This window comes from Labrus mixtus, chromosome 13 (genome assembly GCF_963584025.1).
Source record: "Labrus mixtus chromosome 13, fLabMix1.1, whole genome shotgun sequence".
NCBI classification, from domain to species: domain Eukaryota; kingdom Metazoa; phylum Chordata; class Actinopteri; order Labriformes; family Labridae; genus Labrus; species Labrus mixtus.
The window spans coordinates 8,276,536-8,304,414 of NC_083624.1; the positions used below are offsets into that span (position 1 = coordinate 8,276,536).

The following is a 27,879-nucleotide window of genomic DNA, read 5'->3' on the forward strand; positions in this document are numbered from 1 at the left end:
CGCGTAGTGAGTCGTCACCATAATAGACGATCTTTGGACGGAAAGTGGAAAGTTCTACGTTGTGCGCAGGCGCACCCTGGGATTAATGTCAAGGCACAAAAGTGGCGCTACACCGTTTCGAGCTCTACTCCGGTAAGCATATTTCTCCGCCGTTTTACACGTTCCACATTTACGCCTAAATTGGTCAAAGTTTAGGAAACTTGTGCGGGACATCAGCCGGAAGTCCAGGGACTCTCTGAGCACTCACTCGGGGGCGAGGAGACACATTAAAGGGAACAATAAACAGTTAAATTGAACAGATTTGCTCCCCTTGCTGTGTGTGTGTGTGTGCTGTGGCTGCTGCCGCCTCTAGTCTCCAGTATTGTTCAGTTTGCTCCCTAATGGCGGACGGCAGGCATTGCTGTTTTCCACCGGGGGGGGGGAGGAGGAGGAGGAGGAGGAGGGGAGGTGGTGTTGGGGGGGGCAACTATATCTCCCTGTGAAATGTTGAGTTACTACCTGGCCTAGGGGTCACGGCAACTCCAAGCAGACTCTTGTAAACACGATGCGGTAATTTTTCTTTGCGCCCGGTTGTTTACCACCGCATGACACAAATGAAGGTAGTTCATGTGATACCTAGAGAGAGGGCGCCCCTAGCGGCAGCCGGGTGCACATGCCACTGATTGCGCCAGCAGGGGTGGACTCCGTGCAGGGTAACTTTCCAATTAAAACCACGGCGTCACAGGTATCATAAAAATCGGGCTTTTTGTACGGATTCTTGGTGTGTTTTGGTGGCACTGGCACTTATCCGACTGGAAATTATAAACTGCATGAGCAAAGGGGAGGAGGAGGGAGGGAGGGGGGGGGGGGGCAGATGTGCGGGTTGTGTTGTGAAACCACACGTTACCAATCGTTAGGATGTGTTTTTTTTTTTTTTTTTTTAAAACATCTTCTCCTGTACTTGAATCATTTGAGAGTTGTGATCATTTCGGGTGCTTGGTGTTTCACAATGGCGCAGTCTGTGTGTCTGCTCTCCTCCCCTCGATCCGCCGCTAATCCAATGGCTGTTTGCGCCAGGAAGGGCAGGCAGGGGTGGGAACGGAACACCCTGAAACCACGTTTCTCCTGGATCCTCAACTTGGTAGCCAACCTACTACCCCCCCCCCCCCCCCCCCTTCCTCCTCATTTCACCTGGGTTATTCATGGCAGAGTTGCGCTGCTCAGGTAGTGCTTATTCCGTTTATTGGTCTTAATTGAACTTTTGGATCTGTCATCTTGAGCCAAGTTTGCTTTTATATTTCTGCTTGGAGGAAGAAAAAAAAATAGATGTGCGCAGACGAGGAAGCTAGGATCAGGTCGAGTTATATCCCCGTTGTAGCCGGATGCCTTGACCGGATTTGGTGCTCGCTATGGATCTGATCCTCTATCCGGTGTTGATAATCAAGGGCACGACCAGGAGGGGTGGTGGTGGGGGGGGGGACTTCAGCGACCCCTGAAAGCGTGGTACAGGCTGTCCTTGTGTGCCGATTTCCTAACATTTCAGAGGAGAGCTCATCAGCTGTGTGGGGCTCAGAATAGTCCGGGTGTAGTTTTGCATTTTGCTGCCAGGTAACCGGAATGGACTGCATTTTGGGCCATCAGCTGGCTTGGGGTGGGGGGGGGAGAAGCTGTGGTGGCTGCGCATTACGCATCACTTCTCAGTGACATAAGCCTTATATAATAATCTCAGGCGTTTGATTTGAATTTGTGAGTAGTCTGGTGTTATCTGCGCAACTGGCGCAATGATCTCAACCCGGCTTCATGCGCAAACAAGACAGGTAGAGGAGCACCTATAAAGGTGGTGATGTGGCGCAGCCGTTGATTTTAAGTGTTTTATTGCATGGAGGCAGTCTCACCTCAACCCCCCACCCCCCACCCGCCCAGCCCACCTCTCTGTCCACCTGGTGTTCACGTTGGGCGCAAGGTTGCATGTCAGAGCTCATTAAAAGCCGGAGCCTCGTTTCCCTCCTTCCTCCACGTGAATGCAGGCATGCTCATAGCTCTGCATTGCAGTCTGAAGTGAGTCTGGACCAGGCTATTTTTCCCCCCCTCATAGCACCGCTGAGTTTCCTTGCACATAGATTCTCCCTGTTGGAGTAATATCAGGACATAGAGGCTGTAATGTGCAGCTCAGTTTTGCTTTGGGGAGGTGTTGCATATGAAGAAGGGGGCCTGTGGGTCCTCTTTTTAGTATTTTGACACCAGTTAACCCCACAGACATGGGCAGATGTGTTATAACCCTGCTCTCATAAGACATTCGAGTTAGGAGGATATCTACTCTAAAAACACCAGCCCGGGTAACACAAGCTCTAGAGAACTGTTAGCAATCCTGTTCTGTTTTTTTTAACAGTAGAGAACAACTTATTGATCTTGAATGTCATGCTGTTTTGACTAGTACTTCCTGTCACATGGTCTCTGTGAGCAGCTCTTCCCCTCTCAGCTTCAGTGTGTTACAGAGAAGAATGTACACTTTGTATGGTGTATTCATGATGTATTGTTTTTATTGGACGACACAGGCTTTGATGAACCTTCACCCAAGTTAAACTTACATTTATGAGACGTTTTCTTTACTAAGATTTAAAAGACATAAGTACAGTATGCATGCTGACACCACATAGGCACAAGTTGCACCTTATATCTGACACTTAGCTCGTCGTTGATGTAAAGTCCTCTGTGAAAAAACGGTTGTCTGGTTAAAGATGACATATTATCCCCCTTTTCCACCTTTTCAAACAGTCCCCTGTGGTCTAAATGAAACATCTGTGCTGTGCTTTGGTCAAAATATAACATGAATCAAGCACCAGAGGAGGTTTGTGACCCTGTATAAACCAGCTCTCTCAGAACGCTCCGTTTTGGTGTGTGTGTCTCTTTAAATGCAATGAGCCCCCCCCCCCCCCCCCCCACCTTAGTTTTCCTGGTAGACATCACACCTCTGTAGCAAGAACAAAAAATGGACACAAAACTAGAAGACAAAAGGAACCTTCTGTAGTGTCAATTCAAAATGAGTTTCCGTCCTGCGCTCTTCGGTGGACAATATGTGAAAAGGGGGGCTGCGAGTTGAGCTGCTGTTTACAACATCAGCTTGATTAATAGGTTCAGCCTCCTTCAGTGGTAGTACATGACGTTTAATTAAATTACCTGTAATTGAAACTGGTAAACCTATAGAGTGCTTTTACATAAATAATTAGTTTTTCTCTCCCTAACATAACTTTGGGGGCTGTGAGCCGAGTTTCCACCAGATTTAGCTAGGCTTGTCTCTGCTTACTCATCGGTTTTACGGGATTAAAAATACCAGCTATTCTTACAATAAGATTTATTTTTGGGGGCTTTTAGTCCTTTATCTTGGACAGGACAGGATAGAGTAAAGAGAGAGAGGGGGGAATGACGTGAAAGGAGCCACAGACTGGACTCAAATCCGTGCTGCCAACTTGAAGGACTATAGCCCCTCTGACATGTGGAGCGACCTCACCGCTAGGTCATCAGTGCCCCACTTTTGACCCCTTTTTAAAAAGTTATTGAGGAATGCAAGGTCAAGAATGGTGTTGTGAAGCGGTTTTATTCGATTTACCTTACGCAGCAGAGTTCAAAATGGCCGCCGTGATGATGTCAAGGATACGACCTAGCTTCCTCCTGTAGTGTAGACTGATCTCTGTTAGAGCTCTAAAGGCTGCAGTCATGTGCTCTCGGGCTCTTCCTGTTTATGGTGACTGTTGGGGTGAAGAACGTGAAGCTACAAAGATCATTGTCTGCAGCACAGGACAACGTGTGTGTGTGTGTGTGTGTGTGCACGTGTGTGTGTGTGTGTGTGTGTGTGTGTGTGTGTGTGTGTGTGTGTTTGTTTCTGTGCTGCAGCTGTCAGCAGTGATCTGATGTGAGGCTCACGGCTCCCCTCACTGCTGTGTGACATGAAAAGGAGATTTTGACAGAAACAGATCAACACTAGTGAGTGCAGAGATCCCCAAAAGTGCTCTGGATAATATTTGATGCCGAGTGTGCCACCAAGTCAGCCGACAACCCATGTGATTTGTATTTTCTTCTTCTATGGATTCATAGAGATGCTAAACCATTAAACGCATTTTTGAGTTGGCTTTTTACTAATTCAGCATCATGCATCTTTAAACCGTGTTAATATTGAGCCGGAAAACTCATCAGCACCCAGATGTAGAGCACAGACAAGAAGTCCCTGTGGTGGTGGTGGTGGTGTTGGGCCTTACCATAACCATGGCAACCAAGGTGTAGCTTCACCAGTTGCTGGGGGCAACAAGAGAGAAGCTGTGCAGAGTGGCACACAGAGGTAGGGAGTAGGGGGACTTGAGAGGTGGCAGGTAAGAGGAGGAGTGCGATGCTGGGTGGTCGAGTGAGGAGGTGCAGAGAACGGGGAGAGGAGGATGAGTGGAAGAGACGTGACAGGGCCTAGAAGAAGAAGAAGAAGGAGGAGGAGGAGGGGGGAGGAGCAAAGTTACTCCCTCCGTTGCTGTGCAGGCTGGTAGCAGCTCTTTAGATTCAACGATCATACGCCATGGAAACATCGTCTACTCTCTACTGTTGCATCTATTTAGCTGCGGCTGTCAACTTTCAGGTCACATTTTCTAGTTGAAATGACACCAGAAAGGCTTGACTCTGGAGCACAGCACCCCCCCCCCCCCCCCTCCTGTCTGCTTTTCAATATACTGCTTCTTGAAAGCAATATTGCAATCAATTTGGAAAATTTTCACACAAAAAGGGCCTTGATGGAATAGCTGATTCTGTAATGGGTCTCAACCATTAAAAGCTTTCCCTTTTGCTTCTGTGTTGTTGTAGTTAAAAAATGAAAGGCTCATATGTAGGGCAAGCTTGGTTGAAAACAAGATGGGTGTTTTAAAGGATCAGTCGTTATCTCCACTAAATATAACCTTTAATATTACTTACAAGATTCAAATCTTAAACCCTGGGAGGTAAAACCCTAAATATTTGTTATAATGCTGACCAATCTACATTTCAGCCAATGAAGACACTGACGCTGAAAAGGTTGTAGCTAACAATGAGTCATCACTAGGCAGAAGGAGGCTATGTGGTGATGGTGGTGGTGGTGGTGGGGGGTGGCTCTCTGGGGACACCTGCTCTACCTGAACAGCTGTCAGGCATCCTGAAACCAATCACTGCTGCTGCTGGCTCTCACCTTATTGTCCTCTTTTCTTTGTGCTGCCAGGTGGTTGCCTTAGCGATGGACGGGGAGTCAGAACCAAGCCCTGCCGTAGCAGAAGAGGCAGGGGAGCATGTGGAGCCCATGGGTGCAACGCCCTCTCCCCAGCAAGAGAGCACGCCCCCCTCAGAAGAGGCTGGGGAGGCGGTTTCCATGCTAACAGAAGATGGAGCAACAAAGGAGGGTGGCACAGAGGACAATGATGATGATGATGATGTGGTTCTAGTAGGGGAGGAAGCCCCCAAGCCTTCTGCCACAACCCTTCCAAACGACACACCAAGCACAGACAGTCCCGAGCCGACTGCAGACATGTCTACGGCTTCCAAGACCCCCCGGTCCCCTGCGTCTTCCAGCATAACCACAGCAGCAGCGCCTAAACCTCCAACCACAGAAGCAGAGCCCATTGTCATTGACGACGAGGAGGACTCTGAGCAGAAGGACACTTCCTCCTCCTCGCCAGCACACCCTGGAGGCTCCTCCACCGCACACTCGCCGGTTGCACTCAGCAGCACCGAGCCGGATTCAGAGATCAGGATCGCCAGCGTCACCACACTGGGCTCCAGTAGCCAGGAAGAAAGCGCCACAGTCTTTACAGTAAACACTCCACCACATCCCGAAGATGACCAAGGAGACCTGAACCTGATGATAACATCGGTGACATCGCTTCAGAGCGGGGAGGCGGTTGTCACGTTGGTGAGAATCACAAACTGGTTTTATGTATACTTATAGGGTTGTATGAGTAACAGTCAAACCATATCGATACCTGTTTTGAAACCACCTCAATAAACTGGAAATCCTGAGCACCTATTATTGGGTTAATTCAGTTTTTAATGGGTTGCTTATTCACATGTCTGTCACAGCATTAAGCAATCCCTGTCAGACCGGGGGGGGGGGGGGGGGGGGTCCTGTGTGAGTCAGGAGACGAACACATGACATTAAAGAGGACACTGGACACTTTTTCTTACCTTTATATCTATGCTATGTTTAATTGGAAGTATTGATGAAAGAGCAAAGATGAACATACTCGTGAGCTGAAAAGAGTGTGAAGCTGTTTTTTCCTTTTTTTTAATTTTTTATTATGTACTCAACGAGCCCACCAATCGCACAAGATCATTTTTTCCGGGTGAAGACTGTAGACCGTTGCAGCTCGATCCGAGAAATTCTGTAAATGTTCGGGAGTTTTGTGCATGTGTCAAAACACCTAGAGAAGCTGTGACTTATAGCTGGTTGGCTGCTTTGAAGGGTTTCATAGCATGGAGGAAGTACCAGGAAATGTGGTTCTACTTGTGTAGTAGACATTCCTGAATGCAGGTGCTGGTTTTCGTCCTGGCAAAGTGTCTAATGTTATCTCTGTTACGACACTGCAAAGAGCGGATTTTTTCATGCTCCTTTTTGTTCATGCATGCGGGCTGCTTCTGGTTAGAATGCTTTAGATTTATTGCAGATTCAACACACTGCACAGCATGTGACACCGTCTTCTTTTCTGACGTATTTTCAATTAGGAAAAGCTAACTCAAGTATTTTGTTCTACCAGGAAGGTGAAAGCCATGCAGAGGAAAACGGTCTCCAGATCAGCAGCGCGTTCAGCCTGAATCCAGACACCCCACCTGGTCGACTGACGGCCTCCTTCAACCCTGGGCGGGGTCCCATGGGCCAGCTGGTACAGAATGGAGACACGGGGACGCACAATAGAGCAGGTGATGAATTTAAGCCAAAAGTCAATTAGCTTGACATGTTCCAATATGAAATTAGAGGCTTCTTTGCTTACTCATACATTTACTTTCACCTGAAGTTAGCCGACACTATCATGTGAGTGGTAGAAATCAACATGTTTCTGCTTTTTCCTTTAGCTCTCAATCTTGTGTCTGTTAAGCTAAAACATTCATTTAGAATTTGGAGTTAAGGACCACCTCAACTTATTTAATTCAGAAGCTTTATTTGCAATAACTTTCAGGAATATTTTCAGCAAAGCTTTAAAGTTACACATCGTCAAACATTCAGGCCACTTAATAAAACAGATTAATGAATATATGTGAAAATATATGAATAATATACAACTCTAAATGTATTTCAGAATCAGCCAATACACTGTTTTACCAAAAATTGGCAAAACTGGCTTGACTTTAGCTTCAAACAATGCAGAGTCATACACCAAAGCACATGATTGGCTAATCAAACGTGTGCAAGCGTACTTGGATTGGATTGGTGGATTACTTTGTCATGTTTTGATGACTGCTAAGCCTTCAAACTCTTTCATCTTTTGCCCAAACTGCCTTCAATGTCTCTAGTGAAATATGTGTGCTGAGTTTTGGTTCAAATTCTTTGTGTTGCAGTTATGTTTTCTCTGGAGAGACAGCTTTTCTTTGTCATCAGTACAATAAATCAGGTACAAGAGTGTAAAGAATAGTGGATATAGGATTGAAAAAATAAGTTACTACTTACTACAAAAACTGAATAAGATCAAAAACTGACCATCACAGTTGTTAACAAGTCCACTGTAAAATAATTGGCTGGTGATTAAAGGAAGAATGTGCCACATTTTACACATAAATACAGCAGAGATCAAGTATATCCTGTGTAAACGTCTCTCTGAGTCATGACTGTCTACAATGAGTGAGAAGCGTGAGTCCAGCCAGCTGTGTTGTTGTCAAAGCCGTGTTTACATGGACGAGACGGCCTTGTGTATAAAAGCTGTTTCAGTCAAGGACTAGAGAAAAGAAGAATAACATACTCACTGATTATTTGGATGTGATTTAACTGTCTTTAGATCACGGTCATTCTGTGTCAATCTATGTGCAATATGAAGCTACGAGTTAACAAAGTGCGCTAACGTTAGACTGCTTACACAACAATGCAGGACACAGGCAACTGCAGCTTGAGCAATGTTGTCCGCTGCTTGCGCTTAAAGGTGCTTACCGTAATTATGTTGCGTTCTAATTCATAACTCCTTAGTGGAAAGGCAAGTGGAGAGGGGTTAGAGGTGTGTCGTTGGAGGAGAGCGGAGGCTTCATTATGGCGGAGGTGTCGCCAAACAGCAGTTTGTTTTGGTTTCATGCTGGAGCTCAAGGGTGACATCTACTCGATCAAGAAGATGCACATTCTTCCTTTAATGCTGCTATGTGTCTAAGGAGCCAAATATGGGTCATTTTTGGACTTAATTAAAAAAAAATTGAAAGGCAAACTCCTCACATTGTCAAAAAAAACAACAAATTTATTTGCAATGTTTCTTTCTTCCTTAATGTTGCCAATGTACGGTATGTGCAGTTTAGACAGTGCTTCCTTTAACTTTCCATCGACTTTTAGTTGAAAATATGAATAATCTCCTGAAGTTAAGAAGCACATTATTGTTGAATAAATTATGAAACAGATTCAACAACACGCTTTTGAAATCAAACATGCCCATTGTGGACAACTGTACTTGCCGTCTGTGTTTTGAAGAGCATATTCCTCTTGTTAAGTTATTTCAAAGATTTCGCTCTCATTCAGCCCTAAGGCCACAGATGTTTACTAATAAGGATTGACTCTCAGCTGAAATTTCATTACTAAGAGTAGTGCTGTTCTCGGACTTCAAGAGTGTCCCCGATTCAGCCCCTAGATGTGCAAAATTAAAAAGCAGGTCAGTGACCTTGGTCAGTCGAGGCATTTGACCCAGATTATGGAGTAATGTGAGAGCTTTTCGGATCCAGTCTTTAAGTAGATTCGTGAATCGCTTGCAGACACGTCGGGGCTGCCGAAAATGTAAAACATTTTGGTTATTCAGGATTTAAATATGGATGATTACATCAGATCTCTCTAAGCAGGACAACATTATCCAATTACGGAGAGGGTTTCAAGGAGACGAAGCAGCTGATGGGGTTTCCAAGCAACTGTAAACAGTCTAGCCCTGAAGGCTAACGTATCTATCAACCTTTTTTTTTGGCCAGAATCATGAAGGTTTTTTTTTTTTTGCAAAGCGTTTCAACATCAGGTTGATTTACTGTGTCAGTCTCATTATGTTTACATCTGTGTGAGCGGATACATGCTCTCTCTGGCAGGACAATCTGAATATTCTTGTCAGCTCTTTTAGATTGTGCACACATGAGATGACGAACATCTGTGAAGCTTCTACTGAAGTGCATGAAGCAGCCCGATTTCAAACTTGTGGACTCTGGATTTACAGAGTCCAACCTGCTAACGTCTTTTGTTTCTCTTCCTTCAGACTCGTGGATCTCTCAGTCGGCTTCGGTCCCCCGCAACCAGAAACAGACGGGGGTCGACTCTCCGTCACCAGCCACCTCCCTCCCTAAACCTGCGGGCCAGTCTTCCTCGACGACATCCTCCTCAGGCTCGCAGCCACAGCCAAGGACAGTCAAGGTGATTCACTACTGGGGGTTACACAATAGACATTTGAGATTTGAATTGTATCATTTTAGCTGTTAGAGTCATTCTGACAGATATTTATTGCAGCTTATAAAGTAAATTCATAGACATGCTTATTTCTATTGTTGAACTTCCCGGCAGTTAAATCGTCTGTGTTTGTTTTATCCCAGGTGACCTGCGCTAACTGTAAAAAGCCTCTGAAGAAAGGACAAACAGCCTACCAGCGTAAAGGATCAACACACCTGTTCTGCTCCACCACCTGCCTCTCTGCCTTCTCACACAAACCCGCCCCCAAGAAGAGCTGCACCATGTGCAAAAAGTGAGTCTCCCCTGAAAGATGCTCGAACCATCGCTGTAATTTACGGTTGTATACAAAACACATGGGAGTTTAACAACGAACCAAGTCAAGACAAATATTTCTTTGCAGTGAGTTTTGAGTTTGTTTTCTTCTGAGATGATTTTTAACCCATGTTAGGCATTACAAGCCATGTCAGTTTTGATATCCTGATATCCCTCATTTGCAATCTACGTTTAGATAAGGCATACTTTTTGATATCACGTGCTGTTTTCCAAAAAGAAAAATGGGGGATTTTTTGGGGGCTTGCAGAGGGCTGGACAAAGTCTTGTTGTTTTAGGATAATAACCTAAATGTAGTGTTGTAGTCAAGACCGCACTAACCGAGACCATGACATACCTGAGGCCAGACTGCTCTGAGACCAAGCCAAGACCAAGGCAGGGTGAGGCCGAGACAAGACTAGGACAATAAATATCAATGAAAAATCATCATTTTGTGTGCAGGGGGCGTGTCACTCACTTAGACCATGGCACCAGGAAGGTTGCGGATGTGGGGGATAAAAATCAAAATAATGAATGAAGTTATTGGTTCTTTTAGAAAGAGGCGTTTTCCTTTCAACTCACTGATGGTGTGGAAAAATAGCCTATGAGTGGTGGTCCTAATGTAAAATGCGGAGTCTGTCTAGACCCAGACAAGACCTTCAAAAAGTGATCTCGAGACCAAGACAGATCTTGAGTACTACAACACTACCTAAATGATAAAAAATACCTAATTATTTAACCTAATATCTGAACTATAGCTGAAGATAAGTCCGAAACACAACAGAGAAAACAATGTGTTTATATTTTCTGCAGATGGTAATCTTTTCTTTGTCATGTTTTTGTGCCTTTTTAGAGACATCACAAACATGAAGGGTACCATCGTGGCCCAGGTGGACTCCAGTGAGTCTTTCCAGGAGTTCTGCAGCACGGGATGCCTCGGAGCGTACGAGAACAAGCAAAACCCACCGAAGTCGGGCATCAAAACCAAATGTACCGTCTGCGGCAAGCTCACAGAGGTCAGTCTGTTTGATGTGGTCATTCTTAACCACGACACAGAACCTGCAACTTAATTTCAGACAACAGAACAAATCATTCCTTTCAGTGTAATAAAATGTAATGACTGTGAGTCTGAGGCTTCACGCCCCTGCCTTCAGTGTTTGTAGGTCCTGTTTCATTCATGTATATATTCTCATCATTATTTTTAATTTTCTGTCTTTGATTCTTATACATAAATAATAATTTCCTTTGACAGCGTTACATTTCCTCTGTCTCGCTCCCTCCCTCTCTGTTTGTGTCCTGTTCAGCTCACACTCCACACACACTTTTTTATTTTTAGTTTGTTTTTATGTCCATTTTACTTTATTTTTTTAACATCCACTGCATTTTAAAGCATTTTAATCAGAACTGAATTTGTTTGCCCGGATGCTCGGCTGGAGTTCCTCTAGAGAGAAGTGAACTTGCACCGCAAAGCTGCTCTAAACTTAATGGGCAAATATGCGTTAAAGAAAGATATATCGGTCTAGTTTATAAGACTCTCTCTGCATTTCTCTGCCTACAGATCCGACACGAGGTCAGCTTTAAGACCGTGACCCACAAGATCTGCAGCGACACGTGTTTCAACGTTTACCGCAGAGCCAACGGGTTGATCATGAACTGCTGCGAGCAATGCGGAGACTACCTGCCCAGCAGAGCGTCAGCCAACCACTTCCTGCTGGTCGACGGCCAACAAAAACGCTTCTGCTGCCACAACTGCATCAGGGAGTTCAAACAGGTACTGTAGACCCAAACACGGGACACAGGGTTGGGAAATGAACCTGAATGGAGCCTCGTTTAATTTCATTCAACCATATCTGTTAGAAATTACAGCTCTGCTTTGACAGCAAGAACTTCAGTAATTTTTTTCTATGTTGACTTTAGAGCGTTCATGTCGTACAGCTCAGTGTTTGCACTCTTCTCGATCTCGTCTCATATTCACGTAATTCTGTTTTTACTGAATAACTTACTACTAAATTGAGTTGTAATTCAATATTGGCCAGTTATTAGAGGCGTGAATTGTATTGGTTGCTTGGCAACAGCAGCTTATAGAACATTTCGGTAATAAGTGGAGAGAAAAAAACCTGGAAACTCAAACAGAAGGCAGACTGTTCGGTGAAGCTTGTGTTTCATATTCACACTGTCTGTGTCCAGTAATGAGCAATCTCTTTAAAACATCAGTATGTGAGCAGATTAAAATGATCCAACTTCAAAGCATTTCAATTTTTAACCATGAAGCTATAGCCACGTCTCTTTGTCACATTGAGTTGCTTGTTGTCTTATTGTGATGTTTCCCTCCCAGGTCAACAGTAAACTAGCGAGCTGCAACACTTGTAAAACGCTAATAAAGACGGGCGAGGTGCTCCACAGCATCGGAGCGGGCGGCGTCATGTGCTCATACTGCTCCGTCAACTGCATGAACAAGGCCAAGCTGGCGCCAACCACCGTCATTAGTGAGTAACCAGACTTCACAAGAACACCAAACAGAGCTAGAGACTTTCCAGAGACGTAAACGTTTGTTCTCCTCTGTCCATCAGAAACATTACTGAATGTTTTTAGTAACACCTTGACATATCCGCAGAGTAAGGTTATTTTCTAAGGTCTATGTGTGGGCAGGAGCAGAAAAATAATTGGAATTTATGATTGCGATGTCTGGGTAACCTTTGGTTTGTTCTCAGGATGAAATTATTTTTCTCTCTGGATGTGTTAAGGTTTTTTATTTTAATTCACTGGTATGGACGCTCTTCAGTGAATGTCTCGACTAAGCAGCAGAAGGGTGAAAAATACTTCATAAACCACCATACGTTTGTAAAATCAACGATTAAAAAACCTTTTTTATATTTCACCTCGATCTTGATCCCTAAATGTCTCGGTTTTACACTCTAGTGTTGTAGTCAAGACCAGACTAACCGAGACCAGTCACTACATTTTGTATTTGCTTCATTTTCTGAAGAGAACTTTTTGAAATCAAATACTTAATGTTCTTAAAAGTCTTAGTATCTGTAAAAGCTCTGAAAAGAAACATTATGGTTATGGCGCTCCTGTTTCTATAATGTTCCACTTAAGATCATGAGTCTTGATTCCATTGATACTAAACACCAAATAGACTGTAACAACATGTGCCAATGAAAAGGAAGGCAAAGGAATGTGTATCAAATGTGTTGTCTGTGAGTGTTAATGTTCGATTGTCGTTGTGTGTGCAGACACAGAGCCCACATGTCACTTCTGCAAGAGGAACTCATTACCGCAGTACCAGGCCACGCTGCCAGAGGGAAACATCCTCAACTTCTGCAGCTCGCAATGTGTCACCAAGTTCCAGGTGAGGAGTCTCCTGTTATTCAAAACCAAAAGACATGAATCAGGAAACCAGAACATAACCGAAGGACATGCATGTCCACCAGTGAAAAAAACCTCAATTTCCAAAATTTCTTAAATTCAGCTAATTGAAGAAAGATTAGTTTCTGTATCTGCCGTATCTCAGCGGCTGTGTAGGTGAGGCTGCATACTGCTGTAAATAAGCAAACATGGATACTAATCTCATGCAGATTACTAGGTTGTTGGAAATTTAGGTTGAGATGCTATTTTCAACATGGCCAAAACAAATGTAGGGCCTCAAAGTCAAAGGCAAGTGTCTGCCTTCATGTAAAATTAGACAACGTATTTTGTTTTTTTCTCTTCTATTCTTACAGATCAACTGCAAATCATAAAAAGATCTAAATATTTTTGTGACGTTTTCTTCTCACAGAATGCTACATTTCAAACAGCCACAAATGGACAGTCGCCCAACTCCACCACAAACAACACCGTCCAGCTGAAATGTAACTACTGCAGAGGAGCGTTCAGCCTGAAGCCTGAAATCCTGGAGTGGGAGGTGAGAACATCCTAACAAGGTTTTTTTTTTCTTTCATCTTTAAGAGTTCATATGAATGTTTGAGGCTGGAGTTCTTCCCACATATTAAGACCATTTAATTTTATTTACATTTGTTTTGCTCTTTTTTGGGGGGATACAACACCAATGCAGCTCAGCATTTTCAGCTCTCAGCAGTTGAGTGCAAAGAAGCTCTTGGCATCATCTGTGTTTGACACTTCACTTACAGCCCTCCCAGTTGACAGCAGTTTGACTCATAGAATAGCACTGCGCTCGTCAATGTCACTTCTCCCTCTCTGACCAATCAAATTCAAGAAGGGGCCGGACTTCTGATGTTAGCTTTGTCATCAACAATGGAAGCGGAGAAAGTAATCTGACTTCTTGAGCAGCTGCCACTGTCAGATTCATTTACATTGATTTCATGTTTTCATGTTGATATTTACTTAAATAAAGGAAAATGTTAAACATTTAAAGCAAATTAAACTGACCAAACTGTCACTACTGAGGGAGGCAGAAGTTAAATTTAGTTACCTAGCAACAAAGAGTGCTGGGGAGAAGCGCTCTACAAATGGGTTTATGGTTGCTGCCAGGGCCTAAATCAGAGCGCAAACACAAACCATAGATCATTTCCAAATGGTTTGATTATTTTGAAGCAGAGATTTTGCACGATTTAGGGCCAGTTAATTTAATTTAATAGACAAAATCAATGTCAGAAATACTCATGCTGAAAATGTACCCACAGTCTACCGCTGTAGCATCAACCTGCAGTTTTCTTATTTCTCCATGCATTATTTAAGACTTTCAAAACCAGAATTGTGGTTTTACATGCATCTATATGTATCTGTCTGTGTCAGGATAAAGCCTACCAGTTCTGTAGCAAGGCGTGCTGTGAGGACTACAAGAAGCTCCACTGCATCGTGACGTTCTGCGAGTACTGCCAAGAGGAGAAGACGCTTCATGAGACGGTTAAGTTCTCCGGGGTCAAGAAACCCTTCTGCAGCGAAGGTACTCATCTCTCACCCTCTCATCTCGTCTGAAGGACGCTTGATAAATCTCAGCCAATTTCTTGAAAGCTTTGAAGTAGTCTTTAAAGAATGATTACATCCCACGATGGGTGTTGTCTTGAGGTTTTCATTGCTCCTTGATATTAGAAGAACAAGAATTTCTTGTTTATGATTTTATGTGTTGCTTCAAGATGAAATCCCTTCATCCTTTTTATACAGTATATCATTTTTACTTTTTCACCTTTCCTCCTTCTTTATGATTCTACTCACCTGTTTCTTGGTTGGATTATTTCTCAGGTTGTAAGCTGTTATTTAAGCAGGATTTCATCAGGCGGCTGGGTCTGAAGTGTGTCAGCTGTAACCACTGTAACCAGCTCTGTAAGAGAGGTGTGACTAAGCAGCTCGGCGGCATGACGCGGGACTTTTGCAGCGAGACGTGTGCCAAGAAGTTCCACGACTGGTACCACAAGGTCTGTTGTCATACTTTTTATATTTGAATAAAACATCTGAGAATCTGTTTCTACTCTGGATTTTTTTTTTTTTTAATATATATATATGTTCTGAAACGATTCCTCTTGTGGCCACTAGGCGGCAAGATGTGACTGCTGTAAGGTGCAGGGGAACCTGACAGAGTCTGTGATGTGGAGAGCGGAGATGAAGCAATTCTGTGACCAGGAGTGTCTGCTGAAGTTCTACTGCCAGCAGAACGAGCCCATCATGGTCACTCAGAAAGGCCCCGAGAACACAACCATAGGTACAAACTGTGTTTTTTTGTGTTTTTCATTTGGTGCAGTTAAAATGAGTTCTATACATGACGCACACACCTACACACAGGCTGCACTTTGCACTTAATTCACACTTTTGTATATTTATCTGTTTTTCATTTTTTTACATTTCTTTATTTTCCTGCATTAGTGTGTCTTTTAGAGCAATGCTCGAGTGTTTTACTGCATTCCTCTGCCCATCTATAAACCTGCCTCTAGAACTCTATTTTCTGTTTCAATGAGACTTAAATTGCTTTGTCACGGTCAAGAAATTCAAAACACAATTTTAGATGGAACGATACAAAACAATGAAGTAACAAAAAGTGGTATTTAAAACGTTTAAAAGATAAATTAAAGCAATTCAGTTTGTGCATGACTGTGTCACAATGAATGTGTCACACAACAATAATACTTCATGCAAATTAAAGGTTTGATGTATTTCTTTTCCGTCTTCACAGGGTATCAAATGCAAGAGGCAAAACTCGGGGTGAGTAAGAAAATGGAAAAGGTTTTTTGTTTGATTTGAAATGATGTTGATTCTTAGTTCCTTTTTTTTGGTTACTCTTGCACATAAGCCATCAGTTTAAGCACCGTCTAAACTGAAATGTGTAGAGATTTTCTTTGCAGAATCATTATTATTTTATTTTTTATGGTGCAATTCTGAAAATCAGTACAAGTGCTAGACGATACAAACAGAACAATGCAAACAAAACATAGAGGAGGAGGACAGCAAAGACAATAAAAAATACTGAGACATTAACTGACAGACTACAAGCAGCAAAGAAATTACAAAACAATACGACAAGCATGAACGAGGATACAAGAAGGAAACGAAGAGGGACAGAGAGAGAGAGAAGGGGAAGGAGAGATGGTGGTAATGAGAGGGAGAAGAGAGAATTGAGAAGAGTGTGTTGAGTGTGAAAGGTGAGAGTCTGTGTAATGTTTATGTTGTGGGGTAATGGACTGCTACAATCCCAGTATGTGTTTCCGTATAATAACAGATGTGTTCTCTGTGCCGTGTTGCAGACGGCGACTCAGGCTACTTCGCCGTACGCAGGCGGAGGTCTGATGAGAGACGTCAAGAATAAGGCGGTGCTCTGCAAGCCGCTCACGAGGACCAAAGCTACTTACTGCAAACCACACATGCAGAGCAAACTTTTACAGACAGGTAAAGTCGATAATCTTACTAAGAGGAGGACTGCAGACGGATGCATTAAGTTTGTTTTGATGGTTCGGTTAGCCCGATAAAAAGAAACAGGGTAGCTGCAGAAGATTGTTGTTTACATTGAGCCCTTAAGAATGATCTAAAACTACCTCCATAATTGCTGGAGAAGATCTTAACAACACCTGCATAACACTCAGGTTGTTCAAATGCTCGGGATTTAAGGCAATCAAAGGTGTTTCATAATAAATTCCCAAAACAGGCTCTGGCTGATGACCTCCATGTGTATTTTATTTTCACAGATGTAGATGATGGTGTGAAGAGGGAGTACGTCCCTGTACCCATACCTGTACCTGTCTTCATCCCCATGCCCATGAATATGTATTCCCAGGTCACCCCCACTCCAGTCGCTCTGCCTGTACCGGTAAGACACGATTCTTAGCTCATATAAGGTATAAAGCAAGAATTAATTTCAGTGTGCTTTCAGTAGTCAGAAGACGAGAAAAGCGCTGATCAAGCTCGAGGTCATTTCCCATTTTCCCAATCTTTCCCGTCCAGGTTCCTGTGCCTGTGTTTCTGCCCACCACCCTGCAGGGGGCAGAGCAGATCGTCCAGACCATCAACGACTTGAAAAACAAGGTGGCGTCTGACTCTGTGGAGGCCGGCCTGATCTCTATGGCTGAGATGATCATGGAGGACCAAAAACCAGGTACACTTCCTGTATAAAGAGGAAGAAGATAGAATATACACTTTATCAATCCTGCAAGGGGAAATTCAGTTTACAGTATGTGAGGGTTACTTTTTTTGAGATATCAGTTTCTTCGATGTGTGCTTTCACCCTGGTGCAATGGAGCAGACCGCTGTTGTTTCTTTACAAAAACCATGTTGTATTTACAAATTCACCAATCTTAACACAAAGCTCACCTCACTTTAGTTTGAAGAAAACTTGCAGCAAATGATGACACTGACCGGGCTGTGTTTCAGATGTGAAGCTGGTGAAGGTGAAGAGAGAGAGAGGAGAAGGCGAGTCTTCCAGCAGCAGCAGCAGCTCGGAGGAAGAAAAAGAGAAAAAGGAGAAGGTGAAAAAGGAGGAGAAAAAAGAAGCAGAAGAAGAGGAGGAGGAGGAGGAGGAGGAGGAGGAGGATGACAAGTATGAGCCAGACTTAGACCTGGAGGCCGACTTCCCTCAAGGTAAACATCAACTACCTGGAGAAATAGACCTGTTGAATAATGAAGAAATGCTGCTGAATTTGAATATGCGACTTTGTCCCCAAGTCCCTTTCTTCCCTTCTGTGTGAATACATTTCATGCAGCTCTTATATAACATCTGACTGACTGCAGCGGTTTGTTTTCAACGGATCAGTTCAGTAATTGAGATGAAAATTCTTCCCTCTGGTTATTTCTGGCCCTGTTGTCATCACTACTGTCAGAGCAGAGGTTTAAAGGTCCGGTGTACTGTCCAGAGGAGGAGTGTACAGCCAGTAAGCAGGCCAGGAATAGGAATCAATTTATTGTCTTCTCAATATATATCACAGACTTTAGCTGTGCTGAGTCTGCTCACCCATGAGCTTGAGATCATGGCCTCTGTTGGATCCAAGATGTGAATATCTATTTCTCTAAGCCTCGTCGTTGTCACCGCTGTAGGTGGCACAAAGGTTTTAATTAAATATAATTTTACAAAGAAATAATAAATGAATTCAACATTTTTTGTTCCCCTCTCAGCCTCAGATCCTGCTCCAGTCCTGGAGGGAATGGACGAGGACATGGGTTTCTCTCTACCTCCTGTTCTGGCAGAGGAGAAGGAGGAGCCGGAGGTGCCGGAGGAGCCGGAGGAGCCGGAGGAGCCGGAGGAGTCTGTACCTCGACCGCAGCCACGAAGACTAGTAATGCACACACAGATACAACACATCTACACATGTTACAATTACTAAATACAGTATGTCCTGGTCGACTCAGTGTGATGGTGTAGAACAGGGCTATTCAATTACAAATTCAAAAGGGCCAGATTTTGGGGTGCGCTGGTGGCCCAATGGTTAGGGCGGCCCGGGTTCGCATCCCGCCCGTGGCCTCCTTCCCACATGTCGTTCCCCACTCTCTCTCTCCCTGGTTTCCGACTCTATCCACTGTCCTGTCTCTCCATTAAAGGCACAAAACCCCAAAAATAAATCTTGGGTCAGGGCCAGATTGTAAAACCAGGAAATTGAAGAGAGCCGGACTTTTTAAAAAAATTTGAAGGAAAAAAAACCTAATTAATGTAGTAAAATACAAACATTTATTTTTGTTTCACATTTGGAAAAAAATAAGTTTATTCACATATGCGACAAAGGCACATCCAAGGGTATAAACAGAATTAACCCAATGCCATTACTGCACAGAACCATAGAAAGTGGCAATAACCCCCAGTAACAAAATATTTCTCTCTGCCTGTTTGTCCTTCTTCCTCCTCTGTGTCTACCATTCAATAAAACACTTGGTCACATATCTGGCAGAGGCACATTAAAGTGCATGGACATTATTAAACCATTAAATCAGTGCTATCATCACCAAAACAAAAAGGTGACGACATTAAGTATTTGATAACACTCACTCCCTCTCTCTCCCATTGTCTCCCTCCAATCTGTCAACCACATGCAGAACAATTTAACTTTCTAAATTAAATACTCCGGTCACATCTGACCCAATCATTTTAATCAATGTGTGTCTGAAGCATTTCTCTCAATAACTGTGTAAAACCAGAACTTCTCCTCGGGACTAATAATGTTTGTTTTTTTAAAAGATTGTGATATGTTTCTGTCAAGTAGATTTGTTTAACTTTATAAATTAGTCTTTTTACTGATTTATATATTTTGTTTTCTCATCAGACTGAAGTGTAACCCGCTTCATTCTCTACTCTGGAAGAGTGACACTCTTGTCACCACTTGTTTTGGTGTAAATGTATTGACTCTGTAGTAATCCTTGTGTTTGTGTTGCAGGGGAACAAGAGGCAGGCAGTAGAGGAGAGCTCAAATCCGGCTTCGTCCTCTTCCTCGAATCCATCAGGAAAACCCTCAGAAGGACGATCGCTGCCTCTTAAAGCTCGCTACGGCATCTACGCCTGGAGACGCTGGGCGATGTCTGCTCCTGACAAATCACACAACGCCAAAGCAAAGGATCACTCCAAAACAGGTACGCTACAATTCATCGTGAAGTTACTGCCCTGTCTGAGTAGTCATGTTACATACACCCACTTCTGTAAATAAAATGTTGCTTTTAAAATAATTTAGAACTTGATTTTAACAGCAGTCTGTGTCTGTTTCCGTGTCCCGCAGCTCGGTCTAAAAGTAATCTTTTGTCGCTGAGTTCAGAGGAGCTGAATGTGGCTCTGTCCCGGTTTGTTAGGGAGGTCTGCAGGCCCAGTGGGGAGCGCTACTCTCCAGACAGCATCCTCTACCTCTGTCTGGGGATCCAGCAGGTTGGTACCAAGCCAGGAAATCGAAACCCCACAACACCAGTTCAATTAAAAAAAAACTTGACTTCTCCTGGGGGGAGGAAGGAATTCAATAAGCCAAGTTCCAATAAGTCGATAGCAAAACATAAGACTTCAAACTGGGCTGTTTCCACATGTGCACTAAAACCCTCAAAAGTTCCCAAAGTCTTCAGGGTGAGCTGCATGTGTGAATGCTAACAGCCGAATTGTTCTCATAGCATTTGTATTCAGGTAAATTCAAGCGAGCGAATGGGCAGGGTGGTGACGATAATGTCCTGCAACCGGTGCGCTAATGGTGCAATCTTTGTGCACCTCATGAAACTGCTGCGTACTCTTTTCCTCTCACCAGTGTGTTCTTCTCCACTCTTTCATTCATACTGTGAATACGTCCAATAACAGGTAGCAATGATTTATTTAGCAAAACACTGACATAGTGTCTCTGACTCTGTCGCTTAATCTGCCAACTTAGACAGAAAGGGGGTCATAAAAAAGACTGGAAAATGTATAAGGGGGCTTGCATGGTAAATTCCAGGTTTATATGGTGTTTGCATTCAGACATGCAGCTCTAACTGGGAATGCCAGGAAGTCTTTAAGAATTATGTGCGTGGTTGAAAGCAGCATCAGCAACTGAGGACGTTTTCAGGGTCAGGCTGGAAACTTTCAGGAGTGCTTCTTTGAAAACTGTGATGGACACTTAGTTCAGCTGCTCGTCATCAAGAGTCACTTTTCCCCACACTTCCTGTCACTCTGGAGCTCTCTCTTTCGCAAGCAGAAATGCCCAAAAAGATATTTAACCATAAAAAGAGCAGTTTTAATAAATGTTTTATGTCATATATTTATGCCCTGAAAGACGGAAACCCCTTTTTAGTATATATTTTCAAAACCCAGAATGGAGAAAGGGCTCAACACACAAACCCTCTAATCACGATCCTTTAATCTAAGCCGATTTGTCCCACCATCCCGCCACCTCCATCAGTTTAAAAAAAGGCTTACAATAAATAAAATACTTTAAAAACACAAATGTGAAACCTAAAAACAATGCATGTTTGGCTATTCTCACAATCAAAAATCTGATTTACTATCAGAATATGACATTAGATTCACATTTAAGTGAAGATTAAAACCATCACTGCCAATTGACCTTGCTGTCCCTCTTCCTCTGTGGTCACTTTGGAGGTAGGAACTAAATGTAGGGGTGTTGTTTCCAGTAGGACATAAATGACTAGTGCACGCTCTTTCCCTCCTGCTCTCACATGTGAGCAGCAGCAGCAGCAGCATGGCTGCAGAAAAGAGTCCTGCATTGTCTCAAGTTTTCAGGAGTTGGATTCTTCTGACTGAAAAATGTAAGATTGATTTTGTGATTGTGAGAATTAACTCGAGTTAAAGATTTCATTTTTTAATTTAAAGTGAAATTAAGTGTTTTGACTTAAAACTCTCGGTAATGTCTTGTGGCTTTTCAGGGCCTGCTTTTCTTTTCTTCTACCTGCCTCTCTAAAAATGTCGTGTAACAAGCTTTTTGAAATCTTTTTCCTTCTTTTAAATGAGTAGACTAGTAGTGTTCAGATGTTTTATGAAATGTGAACGCAGAGATTTGTGTGTCCAGTGATTATAATCATTTGCTGTTCACATCCTGAAAAACAGTGATGATCATTTTAATATGAGGACACTCAAGTTTTAAGCAAACACAGACTGCAGTTTTGTTTTTATTCTTTTGACTTTTTTTTTTTTTTTTCTTTTCTTTTTTTTTTTAAATCTGCATTTTTCTTGGTTCGTAGCATCTTCATGCCAAAGGCCGGGAGGATGACCTGTTCAGTGACCCGTGTTACCAGACGTTTGGAGACGAGCTCAACAAAGTCCTGAAGGACTGGCAGCCCAGTGTGCTCCCTGATGGTGAGTGAAAAGACCCTCCACACTATTCTATATGAAATAATGTTTTATGGTTTTAAATAAAGTTACTACAAATGTATTCAATGAGTAGAAAAAAATAGGCAGCTGTATAAAAAATGAGAGTAAAATAGCACAAACATGACATGAATACTGTTGAGAAAATCAGATAAGAACAAAAATGCAAGTCATAGCATTGAGAGAAAAGAGATGTAGAGGTCACATTTGTTCTTAGTGCAGTGTAGCTTTCAGAACTGCAAGATGAACAGACACGTTGAGTTTAAACTCAAATAATCCTTCAAGAAAGATTACGACGCCGAAGAAAATGAGGAAAATCCAGTTTAGAACAGTTCATCTGTTGTGTTGCTCTTATGTGACGGCCCTGTGGCCTGTTAGGTGGTGCCTTCTCTTCTCTTGTGTTGGTGCAGGTACATGTGGTTTCTAATCAGCCTGACTGAGAGCACCTGGGCACAATGCTCAAAGTCACTATAAAAGCTGCCACTTTAATCTGCCCAGAGACTATCGGCATGCGACTTGTTTTGTTACTGAATCTTTTTTCCATCCAACACATGCACAGTACACACAAACATCATCTCTTTCTGCAAGTTAATTATATTTTTGTAAAAAGAAAAAAAATTGGCATAATCATGACAAGGAATACTTTCGACAGAGAACAGCAGATACAGCTGTTGGTTTGAGGCTCTAGAGAAGTAAATCTGTTGTGTTGCTCTTTATTATGAGCAGCGGTGTCCGATGATTAGAACTCTTCTGCTGTTCACATCCTGATTTTTTGTGATTGCACTTTTTGTAATATGAGGACACTAACACGTCAGATGTTTTCTAGAGCTCAAACACATAATGAGCAGGTAGACAATACAATTTAAGGAGTCTTAAAAGTTTGCAGAAAGATGACCTGAAATGGGAGGCTCATGAAGATTACTGAACTCTACATATAACCTTACAGGATGCTGTAAAGTGAGTTTTGAGATCTTGTATTTTAAATGTATTCTGTTCTCCTCCAGGCTCGTTGTGGGGACGCGTGGAGGAGCAGAGTCTGTGGAGCAGCCGGCAGCTCGGGGAGCAGAGTCCTGCCGCTCTGCTGCGCTCTCTGGTTTACCTGAACACCAAATATTTCGGCCTGCGCACCGTGGAGCAGCACCTCCGCCTCTCCTTTGCCAATGTCTACGGCCCCGACACCGTCCATCCTGTCACCAAGGAGACCACCGTCTGCATCCGCGTGCCTTCCATCTCTCAGGATCACAATGGTAAGACCGGTAAAATGCACGGAACGGGACATTTTTATCCCTCTGAGTGAGGATGTGTGCAATTGGTCCATCAAAAAAACTAAACATTGTCACCATTGCCAGTCAACACAAGAATTACGAGGCTGTTAGACTAATTAATAATATTTATATTAAGGCGCACGATGCAAGTTAAAAGTTGTGCCTAAGCTGTAATGCAGTCTCCTGCCACAAGATGGGGCTGTAGCTCCACTTAATGAGCCTGCTCTCCTCTGACCTACAGCCCGGATGTAAACCAGCACAGTGGACGGATGCAACTTGAATGCTGAGCAGTTTGCAGTTATATAGATGCAGAAAATGGAGATTTAGTTTATATGTAGGCTGTGTGAGGTCATGCACAATATAAAAAAACTTAATCAAATTGGCATAACTAAGTGTACTTTTGGTGTCTCCCTTTATTTACCCGTCATGACAAGGAGTACTTATGACACAGAGAAAATGTTGATTTGAGTCTTTAGAGAGGTTGATCTGCTCTTTATTATGAGCAGCGGTGTCCGATGATTAGAACTCTTCTGCTGTTCACATCCTGATTTTTTTGTGATTGCACTTTTTGTAATATGAGGACACTAACAGGCCAGATGTTTTCTAGAGCTGAGATAAGGTAGACTAAAATTTAGCTGTTGTTAAAATACATTTGTGACACTGTAATTGGATTTATTTATTTCAAAAATGTGTTTTTCGTTGTTGCACTTGTCAATATTTTAAATAACAGACGAGTGAAGAGCCATCTCTTGATTTAAAAAAAAAAAAAAAAAAAAATGCAAGTCTTAAAAGTTTGCAGAAAGAAGACCTGACATGGAGGCCAACATGACATAGTTTACCCTGCTGTGATCCCATGTTGAGCCGGTTTAAATAGTTAAATTATGACGGTTTTCTTAATTTAAGACTAGTCGACTCGTCTGAATATAAATGTGCGTTTAATCGATTTTGAAATTAAACACCTTGAAACATAACTACCCTAACTAGTTTTCAAAAATGTTGATGATTTCGTCGTCTGGTTTTCAAGTGCAAACAGAGTCGAGGAAGAGGAAGCGGAAGTCGGAGGACGGGGATCAGGACTCTGAGCGAGATGACGACTCGGGAGGCTCCACCGTACGCTGCCCGGTTAAGAAGCACGAGTGTCACCTGTATGAGCTCTACAGATCCAAGTGGTGGGTTTGATGTCTTCACTGGTCATCAGGCAGATTTACTGATATTATATGCTATAATTGATAGCAATTTTTTTTAAATATTTCATCATTGGAGTGCTTTTTTTTTAATCAGTTGCTCCATTTTGCATCCCCTATTCAAAGGCTGCTTGTTTTCTCTTTATTCCTCTGTCAAGTCCTGTGATTATAACTTATTGCTGTTCACATCCTGAACCACAGTGTTGATTATTTAGATATGAGGACTTAACGTAAAGCAGTCTCAGTTGTGTTTAAGTCATGAACGATGGATTGACTCTTCTCTCTCTATCCCCCTTCCCCTTCTTTTACTCCTCGTCTCTCCTTTAATCTCTGCTCCCTTACCTCCGTCATTCTCTCTCCTCGCTCCAGCCCTGCGTTGCTGCAGGAGCGTTTGGATGTCTTCTACGTTCAGCCCGATCCAGCCTACAGTCCTGAAGATCCGCAGTGGTTCAGCTCCACGCCGCTGGAGCGACGGATCCTGGAGAGCCTCCTCACCAGAGTCCTCCTGGTCAGGGACGTTTACACAGACAAGCAACACCTGGAGGAAGACGAGGAGGAAGAGGACCGGGGTGATGCAGTCGGGGGAGAGTAGCAGAAGCTTTGACTTTTTTTTATTTTTAGAGTCTGAACAGAAACTAAAGAGGAGGATAGCTAATAGAGTATGTGCTGCTCCTCCCCTGACGTAACATCTGCTCCCATCTCCCCTCCTCGCTGACTGGCTGTGTCCTCCTGGTGAGGAGCGTCCAACACGGGGGAACTTGACAGAGTAGAGGATGAAGAAAATGGCGCTGAAGAGCAGCTCAAACTGTTGCTGATTGGTTCTCAAGTAGAGGAGGAGAAAGATGTGACCTAAGTTTAAACGGAGGATGAGGAGTTGGGGATAAAGGAGGTGTGATGTATTCTTGTGTTCAAAGTAAAATCAGGTAGATGGCAGACTACATTGACGCTCATCATCGAGATATATGGAGAACGTTAGACGTACAGTTGTGCACCAACAGTTCTGAGGGCATCGTTGAAATTATGAAATCATGCTTTAACAAACATTTCTGCATCCACCAGGAGGCTACGAGGAGGAGGATGAAGGCTGACGCTGGTTTTACAAAGTTGTGAGCAGGAAATGACACTCAGGAGGTTAAAATGTCATCTTTGATGCAGGCAGAAGTTCAGCTTCCTAAAAATAGAAACAGAGCTGGTTGAAGTCGAGCCATCATTCACAACTGAGCTAAATTTAGCAACTATAAGTGCTACTTTGATTTCTATTTTTCAACTTGTATGATCTTAAAAATGCCAATGATGTGGTTATGTCCAATGATACTTCACTGACGACCATTCCTCCTCCTTAGATGGTTGCAAAGTTTGGATTTGTACGAAATGATTTTGATAAATTTCAGATTTTAAAGTCATGCACACCCACACACCTGTTCTCTTTTTTTTCTACCCCCCTCAGCTAGAATTTTGGCAAAATGTACTGTGCGGTTGCTTAAAGGCAGGACTATCAGGATGTAACAAGGGGATGGTTAAAATCAGTTTCCGCAGCCAGAACAATAACTCTGTTCTGCTCGTGTATCGTCATTAATCTGTGCCTGGTGTTGTTTCTCTTTGCTGAATTAAGAACTGCTGCAGACATGGGGGTTCACTCCATTTATCATAGAAAAGAACGGGGAATAAAATCTGTTCTAAATGCCTATATGTCATAAATTGTTGGTTTTCCTGTCAGTTTTAATCGGCCACGTGCAGCAAATATGAGTTTCCATCTTTTGGGTTTGATCTCCAGCCGGCTCTGGTTTAATCACAGGTCATACTCGTTATCCTTTGACCAGACAAAATTATTTTTTTTAGCCTTTTGCATCACAGTTTTTAGCACTTATATTACCAGGCTACACCCTTCAGTTTGAGAAATGTTGCCCCCTAGTGTCTTTCCGTTGCACTTCCCCCCTCATGACGGTGGAGTTTCTGACTTTCCGACAGTGCAACCTAACGCCATCAGCCTCCTCCTCCTCCTCCCACGTCTGGGTAGCCTTCTGTTTCACACATTCACCCGCACTGCACTCATTTCGCTCTTCCTCCATCAGTACTGCTCTCAGGCGAAACCTTTGCACCACAGAGGACCTTTCAGCTCAGCAGGATTCAGGACTGCAAAAGAGGAACGGACTCTGACGGGCCTCCCTCGCCGTGGTGCAGGGGGTAAAAGGCAACCTCATGCTGACATGCTGCGTTTCTTTGTAAGACACAGGGGGAACCCTCATCCATGCAATGTAGCATTAAGAGCATACTAAGCCCAGATTGGGTTGCTTGGACGTGTAAATATCTCTGGAACAAGGTGATGAATCAACACAGACGACACTGCATAGTTTGGTTGACAGAGAAACTCTCAGTGAAACCTTCATCTTGAAAACCCGCCTCCTGACAAGCCTTTTCTTTTTTTTTTAAAGACTCGTTATTTATTTCATTTTTTTTTATTACTTTGACTGTGTCCCCCTTTTACGTCACAATGGGATCATCATGGCTCCCACTTCCTTCTCACCCATCATTCATTGCAAAAGCCGCTACAGCCCTGCACCCCTCGCCTCGTCTTTGAGAAGGTATCGTTTGCGAACCTGTGAAACATGAGGGACGCAGATCATTCAGACCGTTTTCCCCCTTGTGCTTTTGACCACCCTGTGTTTTTTCCTCAAGTCAAGACAGATTTAGTTTGAACATGAGCGTTTGGTTATTAAGCGCTTTATTCTTCCTCCAAGCTGTTTTTGAGTCCATGCACTGCAAAAGTTACTTTGTTAAAGTCTGATACTTTTATTTTCACAAACTCAAATCCTATTTTTTTTCTTCCAGTGTTCATTGTTTATTTCCTTTTTTATTTTTTTACTTTTATTTGAAGTTTCTTCAGGATTGTTTCAATAAAAATTAAGATGTGTCATCAAGTAAAAAAGGTGTTCATATTTTTTTTTTATTTGATTTTTTTACGGGCTTTTCTTGACCACATTTATACCACGCTGTAAAACTACATTTGAACACTAAGCAGTGTGTCTTTGGCTTATATTTTAAGGAATACCCTCCAGATGTTGAGTTACAAAAATCTGTGAACATGAGAATTGTCTCAAAATGTTCAAACATGTCGTCTTTGCAGGATCCTCATCAGTTTTGTTTCATCCTAAGAGCTACGTTCCAGTTACTTTGTGCACTTGACTCTGCTGCAGTCACCGGTCTCGATTTGCAGAGAGACACTTCAGGAACAGAGTCGGTGGATTCAGAGGGAGGGAGGGATCTGGTTTTCTGACACCAGATCAGTCACCAGCCCAAAACCCAGTCCTTTAAACTTGACTGAGGAAGTTAAGAAAA

General features: G+C 43.0%; 1 protein-coding gene across 2 annotated transcripts; it reads left to right on the forward strand.

The window, feature by feature from the left end:
* The first annotated feature begins 60 nt into the window (after positions 1–60).
* Positions 61–27,879, forward strand: zmym2 (zinc finger, MYM-type 2). Of its 2 annotated transcripts, XM_061053516.1 has the most exons (26): positions 61–132; positions 5,207–5,893; positions 6,735–6,897; positions 9,399–9,553; positions 9,730–9,878; positions 10,749–10,911; positions 11,454–11,666; positions 12,231–12,381; positions 13,132–13,247; positions 13,674–13,799; positions 14,651–14,801; positions 15,098–15,270; positions 15,389–15,554; positions 16,023–16,051; positions 16,591–16,732; positions 17,029–17,150; positions 17,285–17,435; positions 17,711–17,917; positions 18,449–18,540; positions 18,577–18,609; positions 19,699–19,891; positions 20,035–20,177; positions 21,968–22,082; positions 23,099–23,341; positions 24,384–24,528; positions 24,913–27,879. In XM_061053516.1, the coding sequence occupies exons 2-26, from the start codon at positions 5,222–5,224 to the stop codon at positions 25,133–25,135; spliced, it is 4,236 nt and encodes a 1,411-aa protein (XP_060909499.1). In that variant the 5' UTR covers positions 61–132; positions 5,207–5,221; the 3' UTR covers positions 25,136–27,879. The 2 variants fall into 2 exon arrangements, 1 of the variants encoding a protein (XP_060909499.1); XR_009675554.1 differs by lacking the exons at positions 20,035–20,177; positions 24,384–24,528; positions 24,913–27,879 and having other exon boundaries at positions 23,099–23,240.